Raw genomic sequence first — 11,306 nt, 5'->3', positions numbered from 1 at the left:
GGTTGGATGCTAGTTGGATGCTTGTTGGACGTTGGTTGGATGTTGGTTGGATGCTGGTTGGACGTTGGTTGGATGTTGGTTGGATGTTGGTTGGATGCTGGTTGGATGCTAGTTGGTTGCTTGTTGGAAACTGGTTGGATGTTGTTTGGATGCTGGTTGGACGTTGGTTGGATGCTGGTTGGACGTTGGTTGGATGTTGGTTGGATGTTGGTTGGATGCTGGTTGGATGCTAGTTGGTTGCTTGTTGGAAACTGGTTGGATGTTGTTTGGATGCTGGTTGGACGTTGGTTGGATGGTGGTTGGACGTATCGCTGCAGCTCCATCAGCTGATCTGTGTTTGTGCCCCCAGTGCATGCTGGGACTTGGTGTCCTCTATGATCTCATGGATTCTTCCAGATAAACTTCAACATTCATCCTGAAGTCTCACAGCATCAGTCTGATCATTCCGGATCCAACCTGATCCACAAGGACCAGAACAGAACCAGGATCCAGCAGGACCAGAACTGGGTCTGTTAGTGGAGCGTCGGCATGTCGGTTCCTTCAGGGACAGACGTGAGTCGACACGTCCTGGAAGCTCCAGCAGCCGCAGCCAAAACAAACCCAGAGTTGGTCACATGACTCCCAGGAGGGCTGTGATTGAAAGAAAACCTTCAGGAATCTGGACCACCTGGTTTACTCCTGACCCGGTTCTGCTGAACCTGGTCCATTTGCTGATGAATCTTCTGAACAGCTTCCTGGTTCTCCACCTCAGGGCCCAACTCTGGAAAACCAGAACATCTGGGAACATCTGGGAATGTTCTCTGCTCCTTCCTCCATGAAATGTGCATCAATAATTCATACAAACCCCAGATGTCAGGAGCAGAGATCTCAGCTGCCTCTGATGCATGAGATGCAGCTTCTCCATCTGTCTAACCATCATCCAGCATCAGCTGCATGCGGGGCAGCATGCATGAAAACAGGCCTCAAAACTATTGCAGCAGTCGGCTTCCATCATCGGACAGGGGGAAGGTCTGGCCGGGCTCTGAAGCAGCTTTCCCGGTCACAGCGGGTCGGTCAGAGCCGCTGACCAGCTCCGGAACCACCGAAACGGAAAGGTTAAGGAGAAAGATTCCGGTACCAGCCGAACATTGGGACCGGATTCGGTTTGTTCCACTGTTTTTAGCGATAATGTTTAAAACTACTATTATCATTACTATTATTATTATTATTATTATTAAAAAAATAATAATAACGTCACGAAACTGCGCTGACAGTCTAGCGGCGGTTAAACATGATTCGCCAACAACCCAATCGGGCTGAGGATCATTCAACCCGGATAAAACCCGAACCCACCCCTCTGGTTCCGAACTGCGGCAGGTCCGAACATCACTAAAAACAAGCCAGAGAACTGTCCGACAATAGGCGCATCGCGGTGTCCGTTACTCTCCATAGCAGTTAGTGGCTAACTAGGAGTTGGACTGGGTCCGGCCCGATTCGGTTCTGGGCGGTATCGGCTCAACTGGAGGCGGGAGGACCGTACCTGGATGTAACAGCTGGTTCGACCCGCAGGTGAGAGGAGGGAGGATCATGGTCAGGTCGATGCCAGCCAGATTCCGTCCATGTTAGCAGTTCTGGTTCTAGAGGCGGAGAAGAAGAAGAAAAAGAGGAAGAGGGACGCAACACGGCACACTGCTTCCGGAAGAGACCTTCAAAATAAGAGTAGGGACGCCTCACCTGCAGTTGATCAAATTTCCAATTGTTTTATTGCTTTGTCGTTCATGTTGTGATTTACGTTCGTCCGTCCGTCCATCCAACCATCCGTCCGTCCATCCATTCACCGTAGCGCTCTTTCAGTCTAAAGTCTATATTATATCAGTTTCTTTATAATTGTGATTTTATTTGGGTTTTGGAATCAGCTCAGCTAATCAGAGAATCTGGATTCTCTGAACATCAGCTTTAAATATCTCCGTGTTGTGCTTTCATTGGTTGATTAATCCTCCAACTGTTTGTCTAACAAATAATCTATAAATCCATCTGACTTCCTTCAGGGGTTTTCTCTTTAGTTTGAGATTAGTAGTACTTTTATTTTGAAGCCTCGCAGCACTGCTTCCGGTTCAGATGCGGTCAAATTGACGCAGCTGCAGCTGTCAGAAGGCGATGAATTTATTAACCCGCTCCAGAATCGTACTCTCCATCGGGACCAGAACCAACATAACCAGCAGCAACTTCTGGTTCGGGGCCCGCCAGACCCAGCAGGGTCGGGTCTGGGTCTGGGAGTTTCACATGGAAAGATCCAGAGCTGATGGCAGAACACAACAGAACCGTTCTGGTTCTGGTCTGCCATGTGTAATCTGCTTTGTTTCCTCTTCCAGAATCAGACTAGATCCTGGTACCAGAACCGCCCTCTGGTTCTGTGTCCTCCAGATGAACTGGTTCCTCAATCAGATGTGTGGAGGTTTCAGGGATGTTTGAAATGGAGCAGCAGAAGAAGAAGAACGTTGTGAATATTTCTGAAATCTACCGGGCCTGTTGCTGCAGAAAATAGAGGAAGTGCTAAAACCAGCACTTCCTGTTGCCTTCGCACTTACCATCATCAGTTCTGCTTCAGCTTTAGTCAAGGTTATTCAAGATCACAGTGGGGGAGGGAGGACAGACCTGAAGCTAAAAGCTCAACACCTTTAGTTTTAATTAATTGTTAAAGTAAAACTGTGAAGGTAAAAATAAAATGGTTGAAGCATAGGCTTATATTAGATGTAGTTTTATCTGTAGAGTACGGGCCCCCATTAGCCCCTGATGGCCCCCATGTAGAACCGCCCATGCCCTCACTGAGTTTTCATTTCAGACTGAAACATGAGCCTTTTTCTTTCTTGTTAATAAAAACTGGTGATAATTTTTAATTTAAATGTTTCAGCTAGAGAAAATTTTATCAATCAGCAGATTAATGCAGCAACAATAGCAGACTCTAGGTGGCGCTGTTACCGAGTTCCTTAGCAACTTAGCAAATGGTGCTGAACCTGCGCTGACCATATATGGGCGATGACATCAGGGGGAAGTTCAGAGCGGAGAGACTCCAAACTTTTACTTATTGGTGAGTTCAGGTTTTGTTTAAAATGTTTTTTAAAAAATTAATTGAAAATACTATTTCTTCGTTTTGGACAAAATTTTCATTTTAAAGTTTTGATTCAAATAAAACTTTTAATTTACCATAAAGTTCTGGTGTCTGCTGCAAAAAGATCCCCACAGTACAATGCTGCCACCACGTTTAACTGTGGGAGTGTGTTGATTTCCTCCCACCTGAGCTATGGATCCCTGTTGCTCCTCCACAGACGCCATGGTAACGCTCTCCTCCAGCCCGTCAGTCTAATGGATGGACAAATTGGTCAGTTAATAGGGGTGTGAATACTTTTCTAAGAGACTGCAGGTTGGAGGGCCAACTGCTCCACTAATGGATGTTTATAATTACTTTCATGTTTTTCATATGAAGAGAAAATCAGCTGAAAGGATGAGAACGAAGCGCAGGTGAGAGAAACGGACAGCAGGGGGCAGCAGTTCCGCAGGTTGCTTTATTTTCTGTAAAATAAAGTGTAGACAGTCCGTATGTCTCCATCGGTCTGCCTTTAAAAACGGCTGCTGCTGACGTCAGAAGCACTTCCGGTTTAAAACATATTTACAATATTCCCTGGTTATTAATATTGTCAATAAACAACTCCAATAAAAACATCTGAATACAAACAATCAGTTTTTCCTCTAAAACTATAAACATGAAGGACGTAAGAAATTCATAAACATCAGTAGAAAACAGGGTGAAATATGGCCTTAGTCTCTCTCACACACACACACACACACACACACACACACAGCAGGTTCATGGAACCTTTTTGTTCGTGGTTCTGTCCACATCCGGTTTGTTAAAGAACTGAGTTCTGTTAAAAAATGGATCATTTTCAGGTCCGGTTCCGATTCCCTCTAAGACCAGAAGTCTGCCGACTGAGCGGGAAAAAGACTGAATCCTCCCAGGAACGTTCTCTGGTTCTGGTTCTGCTCCGAGTTTAACATCAACAGATGTTATTCAAACTCAGCAACAATAAGAGAAAATGGGATTTATACATTTTCACCATGTTATTCAGTTAGTTTCAAACTTCATTTAGCAAGCTTGCCAATTATTTTCTTTCATATTAAGTATTTAGTTATCAAGCTAAATATCTGGCTCCAAATTAAATATTTATTTGATAAAATATGTAGTTTTAAAGCTAACATTTAGATTGAAACTAATATATTAATTTTCCAATAACTGGAAGTGGATTACCAAAAGAAAAGCGTGGTTTTCCGAACCTCTCCATCTTCGTTTCTTTTCCTGAACATTTTAAACAAAAACATGAGACGTTTTAAAGTCGGAGACATTTACTGATGGATCTACAGCAGGTTCTGAAGGCCCAGATTTTAATTTGATAGTCCACTTCCGCTAATGTTTGTTAGCTAGCCCAGAGTTAAATATTTAGCTAGCGAAGAGCTAACTATTTGATTAGGAGCTAAATATTCAGTTTCTATATTCAGTTAATTCAGAGCTAAAGTTTCCAAATCATTGCGGTTCATTTCTGAGTGTCTAACTGAAGACGGCCCTTTGTCTCGGACCGGACTGGACCGGAACCCATCCCGCTTCAAACGGCTCCAGGCGCACAGACGCTGGTCCAGATCTGAGAAGGGTTAAAACTCTGAACAGTAACTGAGTTCTGGTACCGTTTCACTTTGTTCTGATCAACAACCGAATTTTAAGGGCTCAGGTTTGGTTCCGGTCCGTTTGAAGGAAGTAGATCTGCAGCAGCCCGCTCTGACCTGCAGGGGGCAGCACTGCAGTTCTGGACCAGATGTTTTCCACATTCTGGACAGTCAGTCGGAACCAGTCACTGATCCGTTCTGCCTCCAGAACCTCTAGCTGTGTTCCATAAACAGGAACATGGTGGATCAACTTCCTGTTTGTAGCTGAACGGTTCTGATAAATAACTAAAAGATCCAAATTAATCTGGACCCGGTTGGACTGGAGCCTCCAAGCAGAACCTTGCGGCTCATCTTTCTGGAATATTACTGGGAAAATCTGATTTTCATGATTTTGTGGTGAAACAGCAAAACCAGGAATCGGACCAGGCCGTGTCGGATTCTTGGACAGAAGAACACGACTGCAGAGTTTATTAGACTCTCATATTAGAAACTTTGTACACATTTCAAATCTTAATAAAATACAAACTTATTTACATGTTACAGAAAAAATATGGCTGAAAAACGGACGCAGCAGCAGGCAGGGGGCGTGGCTAAGCGCTGTCCATCACAGTGAGTGGGCGGGGCTAAAGGGCTCATCCCACCAATCAGGAGACATCTTGACTTCGGGCAAAAATTAAAATATAAACATTTAAAATATTTTTACTTTTGTCCTTCAAAGTGCAAAAATCTATTTTTCATCTTTCTGTAAAAATCATTTCAGGGCTTTTCTGGTTCTGGTTGGACCCAGACCCAGATCAGAGAGGAGGGGCTGCTGGAGGCAGCAGACACGGTCCAGTTCCGACCCGGTCCAGTCCAGACCCGGTCCGGTTCCGACCCGGTCCGGTCCAGACCCGTTCCAGTCCAGACCCGGTCCGGTTCCGGAGGCGTTTGTTCTCCCGGGTCATGCAGCTTTGGACCTGCTGGGTTCTAGAGGACCACAGAGATTCTGATTACATGAACTGGGCTGATATTTTTCAGGACCAGATCCCCCTGAGTGAACTGGTTCTGATCCGGTCTTCCCGTCCAGGTGGACCGAGTGTTCTGGGCTTTTCTTTGGACTTTGGCGGCTTCAGTGGAACTGTGGTGCATTCAAGGTCTGCTTCAGAAAATCTGGGTCCAGTGGGTCCAGAACCACAGACATATGGACCGGGTGGTTCCGGTTCTGCTTCCTGGTTTTACCAGGTTCAGGATCTCCTCTGGAGTAACGAAGTAGGAAAGGTTCTGCAGGCGGACCGGATCGGGTCTGAAGTGGTTCTCTGAGTGACTCACTGACCCACTGCGCATCTGACAGAGCAGTACCGGTTCTGGTCCTGGTCCTGGTTCTGCTTCCGTGTAACAAAGATCCTCACAGCGCAGCTGGTTTTTTTTTTTTTTTACATTTCCTTTTCTGCATCTTGGGCCCAGATGGACCAGAACCAGAACCCAGAGAGTTTCCAGGTAAAATAAATCTATCGTGACCTCTGACCTCAGGTCTTCAGTCTAACCCTCCACGTGGAGGGATGAGCGTCTGGACCCGGTGCGGCCCGGTTATTTGAGGCGGTCGGAGCGGAAGGAGTCCTCCACGGCCGGGTCGGCCAGCATCAGCTCGCCCTCCAGCAGGTCCAGCGCCAGCGGGTCGATGCGCAGCGGCTCGTCCAGAGAGAAGGCGTCCATCTCGAAGCCGGGGACGTGGGACAGAGCGCTGGTGATCTCCTTGGACAGACCGGGGGGAGAGTCTCCTGCAGGGGGAGGGAATGGGTCAGAACTGGGTCAGAACAGCGTGAGGTTCTGGTGGTTCTGGCGGGTACCTGTGAGGATGATGTTGGGGACGTTCTGGCGGCCGTCTCCACCGCTGTAGTTCCGGTTCTGGTTCTGGTGGTTGAGCCGCTGCGGGTCGCCGGGCTGCTGCAGCTCCAGCGCCCCCTGGCTGTTGGACGGGAACTGGTTCTGACCCGGTCCGCTGTGGTTCAGGCCGTCAACCGGACTCTCAGCCGGGAACTGGAGCAGAGGGAGAAGACTGGTTAAAGAGGCAGCAGGGCTGGTGCTGCCCCCAGCTGGTGGAGGGCAGAACTGCAGCACATGGTGTGGAGAATGATAAAGCTGTCTCCTGGCAGAGTGGAGCATTTATTTATTTTAATAAGTTTAATCTGCATGTTCCTGGACTGAACCTGTGGTGAGCGGCAGCCTGCAGTGCTGGACGGAGGCTCGGCTAAGACATGCGGACGACTGAGGCCTGGCAGTGAGTTACATGAAGAAATCGATAGATAAATGAAGTTCACCTGCTGGTGTGATTTTCCGGACAGCTGCAGGCTGAGGTACGGATCGTCCAGCAGCGAACTGAACAGTGCGTCCTGCAAGAAGCACATCAGGACGTCAGCAGCTAAACCAGGCTGCTCAACGTGGGGGCCGTGGCCCCCTTGGGGGCCGCCAGGGCGCGACACAGGGACCGCAGAACGTTGGGCGAAGATGGGACTGTTTCTATGTGAGGTTCTGACCCGATTGGACCCTACCCCGGTTCTGGTACTCACGTTGTAGAAGTCTGTGTTCAGGTTGATGTGCTGCTGCTCTGCCTGCTGGTTCTGGTCCGGTTTGGACCGGTACTGGGAGGACGTCTGGCTGCACGGGTCCAAAGCGCTCTCTGACTTGACGGGCGGGTTCTGCTGCGGTCCCATGGGCCTCTGCGACTGTGTAGGAGCAGAACTGGGTCAGAACCGGGTCAGAACATCAGAATGGAGTGAGGATCCTGACGTACCGGTCCAAACTGCTGCAGGTGCTGGTTCCGGAGGTTTTGCAGGTGCAGCTGCTGCTGATTGGTTCTGGGCTGCTGGAGGCGGAGCATCTGCTGGTTCTGACCCAGAGACGGGTTCTGCTGGCCCGGCTGGCTGAGCGGGTACGGAGGGAGGCGCTGGTCCGCCGGCAGCCGGCTGGTGTCCAACGGGACGCCCTGCGGGGACACAGGAAGTGACATCACGGGGTGGTGAGGGGAGCACTTCCTGTTGGAGGAACTTGATGTGCTTCCATCTCCACCCGGCTCCAGGTGGGCTGGTTACCTGGGAGATGGAGGACAGGGTGGGGGACATGGTGGGGGAGAACTGTTTGGGGTGGATCCTCCATGACTCCCCCGCCATCGGCAGGATGAGCGGCGACAGCTGGGCCCGTCTCCGCGGCGACGTGCTGAGGGACACCTGGCCCTGCCCGGTCAGCATCGCCGAGTAGGGGGAGGAGCCAGATCCGGCCACGCCCCCTCCACCGCCGTAGCCGCCGGACTGGAGGGAGGAGTTACTGAGGGACGAGTGCAGCGATTGGCTGCTGAGGGAGGACGGCAGGGAGGGAGAGGAGCTGAGCGACGACTGCAGAGACGGGTTGCTTAGCGACGAGTGGAGGGAGGCGGAGCTCAGAGAGTTGGAGAAGGAGTGGCTGCTGAGGGACGACTGGATGTTGGGGTTGCTTAGCGACGACTGCAGGTTGGGGTTACTGAGCGTGCTCTGTAGAGACGCCAGGAGACCTGAGGCAGCAGAACGACAGACAGGAAGTAGAAAAAAAATCATTACAGGAAGTAGAAGACGGACTGAAAGCAATCTGTCTCCAGTGGCTGCAAAGCAAGCCCACATCATCACTCCCACACCTCCGTGCTTCATGCCGTCTGAGGCTTCCTGTGTGTCATGACCTTGAACTCTTTGTCTCTCCGAGATTGATGGACTGGTCTGGAGATGACCTTTGACCCCTCCCAGCATGGATCTGATCCAGAACCGATTTCTAAATCGACAGAGACCTGAGCAGACAGCAGGTGGCGCTGCAGACACGCTGCAGCTCGTCTCAGCTCCACATCTGACCTTTAACCTCCCACCGACTGCGCTCTGAACATTTGCGATGGTAATCAGAGGCACTTCCTGTCTGAAACCGATCCAGGTGCAGTCTGCTGCTGCAGCTTCCTGCCTGCGGCTCCTGCAGCCACCAAACACGCCGACGTTTTCCGACTGCAGAGGAAGAACGAACGCGCCGCCTCTGAACCTGGGGGTTAAATTTAGAGCGCAGCTCGCCGATGGCGTCCAGAACAAGTCACAGGTCCGGAGATCAACACGTCCAGAAATACAACCTGCAGGAACGTTTCCCCAGAGATCAGGGTCACTCAGACCCAAACAGACTGAATGCATGGTGGTGGCAGCATCATGGCTTCTGCAGACCACATCTCTTTATCCAGAACTCCGTCCGGCTTCACTGAAACCACGGTGGCGCGACACCTCCAGAACGCACAGTCAAGCCCAGAATTATTCATACACCTGACTGGTTTTCTTTATTTATTAGTATTTTTCACATTTGTTTACGTACTTAATGTGTATGAATAGAGATATTCCTCTATTTGACCTTTGACCAGTTCTTTTGTCTCGAGTCTTGAATATTGTCCATTTCTTCTGTGCTGCTAAAGTCTCAAACCATGTCAGCTTTTCCATAATGTAGATTTCTTCCATCATTCCATTGTTGTTCCCCAGGGGGCGCCACCTTTCCCCATTTCCTCCTAAAAGCTTAGATATTAACATTGTACCTATATTTCACTCTTACTTTCATGCCGTTTCAGTTGCAGAGCTGTAGCACCATGCTACTCATATCCCAGAATCTTTGTGCACATTTTTCCAAAACTGACCAATTCCAGGACAGTTCCAAACATGTGAGAATGATCGGCCTTCACTGATCCACAGTTCCTCCAACAGCCCATTTTTATGCTCTTATAACTATTCTGGACTTTAGCCGGGATGAAAAATCGTGTTGGATTTTTCCATGTGAACTCCCTCATGTCCGCCCGTTTTCCACACATCCAACCAATCTTCATCTGTAATCGCCATGCCAAGCTCTGATTCCCACTTTTATATAATTAGTTGAATGTTTCCTCATCAGTTTATGATAGAGTAGAAATTATTTTAATTTTTGCTTCCCTGAATGAATTTATCTCCATTCGAATCCTGATTTCTGTCGTCACCTGACAGTTTTTAGTGGTTTAGTGGAAGCTGCAGGTTTAGCAATAGCTCCTGATCATTTCTAAGGTGCAAACGTTGCAGAGAAGCTTGGGGTAATTAGCAATACCTTATGCTAATATCTTAAAGTATTTACCATTAGCTTATGCTAAGTTTTTATGAGTTTAGCAAGCGCTTTCTCTAATATCAATTTCTTGTGTGTTTAATGTTTTAGCGTTAGCTTCTGCTCATTTTATGCATGTGGTAGTTTAGCAGAAGCTTACACAAGTTTTTTAAGTATTTGTAGCTTCTGCTCATTTTTGTTATTCTAGAACTAAAAGAGGAATAAAAATAAAACCGTGGCTCTTTAACAGAGCCATAACACAAACGTCCAGGCCCGGTTCTGCAGAAAATCTGCTCAGGGTTCAGGTTTCTTCATTTTATTCAGGTTGAAATTCAGAAACAATAAAATTCCACTTGTGTAAGAATATTTTCCCTCCTCTGTGCTGAGATTCGTCCAAACGCTTCGGTGTTTCAAACCTTCAGGGAAATCATGGGTTGATTTAGAGACGTTTTTATATAAAACCAGAAAAATATGTTTATAACATTTGTAGACAACAGAGCTGCAGTGTTTTGTGTCCAGAAGACATCAGAAGGAAGTTAAAGGTTCTGATTCCTGACCCGGCAGGTTCTGACCTGGTGCTGGCTGGTGGTAGCTGCCGTTTCCTCCGGCGGTGTTGATCCCCATCTGGGTGAGGGTGGAGGCCAGGTTTCCAGTGCTGCTGCCCCCGCTCAGAGCAGAGGATGCTGGGTAACCGGGCTCGTCCTGGTCCAGCGGCGTGGGCAGCGGCGACGGGAAGTGGAGGCTGGACAGGTCGGGCAGCGAGCCGCCGGTGTTGGGGACCTGAGGGACGCCTTGGACCGGCGTGGACGGCTGCTCCGGGGACGTGAAGATGCTAGGACGAGTGAGAAGACAGTCAGAACCGGGACTGGACCTCTGGAGGAACTACGGATCAGAACCAAGACTTACTTGATGCCTGGAACCTCACAGGACTTTGGTCGAGACGACGGCAGAGACAGCTGGTCGGAAAACAGAGACGCTCAGAGACGCAGAAGAAGAAAAGAAGAAAAAAAACAGCACAACCTTGTGCTTTATCCAGAACCACAAGGTTCTGCTGAGGTCCAGCCGGGTCCAACTTGAGAGGAGAACTGAACTGTACCTTCTTGGCGTCCCAGGCTTTGAGCAGTTTGTCTTCGTCCAAAACATTTTCCTCAATGGGAGGAACCGGATAGGGGAACACTGCAGGATGGAGGACAGAACCATCAGAACCAGCAGCAGAACCATCAGAACCAGCAGTAGAACCTCTTAACACACAGCGTTCTGACACACTGGATCAGAACTTGATCAGAACCTGAGGAAGTTTCCTGTGGATCCCAGCCAATTGTAAGAGTTTGTGTCCCACTGCTAGAGCACTTCCTGGTTTCTGTCCAATCAGAGGGCAGAGAGACACCACCCTCCTGTCCTCCCAGTACATCTGGTTCTGCAGAAACTGGACCTGGATGGAGTGACTTCATAGACATACTATAAGAGTAGATCCTGGATTGGCCGCTCCGGCGCAGGAAATACGGCGGCCATCTTGGAGC

At 48.9% G+C, this 11,306-nt stretch overlaps 2 protein-coding genes and 1 long non-coding RNA gene across 4 annotated transcripts in view; 1 reads left to right on the top strand and 2 right to left on the bottom strand.

Annotated features, from left to right (window-relative positions):
- The window catches only part of dennd4b (DENN/MADD domain containing 4B), a 48,798-nt gene extending 47,118 nt beyond the window's left edge, over window positions 1-1,680 (bottom strand). Inside the window, exon 1 of the mRNA XM_015050956.1 lies at window positions 1,520-1,680. The gene's annotated coding sequence lies outside the window, so the exon portion shown is untranslated. The remainder of the gene's footprint in view (window positions 1-1,519) is intronic.
- A 1,829-nt stretch (window positions 1,681-3,509) lies between these two features.
- Window positions 3,510-6,270, top strand: LOC106958839 (uncharacterized). Its single transcript, XR_001427232.1, has 2 exons — window positions 3,510-6,171; window positions 6,205-6,270. It is a non-coding gene; the product is annotated as an uncharacterized LOC106958839 (long non-coding RNA).
- Window positions 5,136-11,306, bottom strand: part of LOC106958836 (CREB-regulated transcription coactivator 2) — a 21,667-nt gene continuing 15,496 nt past the window's right edge. Inside the window, exons 8-16 of one of the 2 annotated variants that reach the window (XM_015050963.1) lie at window positions 10,883-10,962; window positions 10,693-10,742; window positions 10,359-10,618; window positions 7,764-8,218; window positions 7,466-7,657; window positions 7,242-7,397; window positions 7,000-7,064; window positions 6,522-6,715; window positions 5,136-6,452 (exon numbers count right to left, since the gene is read on the bottom strand). In XM_015050963.1, coding sequence (XP_014906449.1) covers window positions 6,262-6,452; window positions 6,522-6,715; window positions 7,000-7,064; window positions 7,242-7,397; window positions 7,466-7,657; window positions 7,764-8,218; window positions 10,359-10,618; window positions 10,693-10,742; window positions 10,883-10,962 — 1,643 coding nt within the window. In that variant the 3' untranslated portion in view covers window positions 5,136-6,261. Of the gene's footprint in view, window positions 6,453-6,521; window positions 6,716-6,992; window positions 7,065-7,241; window positions 7,398-7,465; window positions 7,658-7,763; window positions 8,219-10,358; window positions 10,619-10,692; window positions 10,743-10,882; window positions 10,963-11,306 lie in introns of both variants that reach the window. The other variant, XM_015050964.1, reaches the window with a different exon arrangement.

This window comes from Poecilia latipinna, unplaced genomic scaffold (assembly GCF_001443285.1).
Source record: "Poecilia latipinna isolate Pla-1442-1.1 unplaced genomic scaffold, P_latipinna-1.0 Scaffold1021, whole genome shotgun sequence".
NCBI lineage: Eukaryota > Metazoa > Chordata > Actinopteri > Cyprinodontiformes > Poeciliidae > Poecilia > Poecilia latipinna.
The sequence above is the reverse complement of the archived record's forward strand: the minus strand, read 5'-3'. Positions and strand labels throughout refer to the sequence as shown.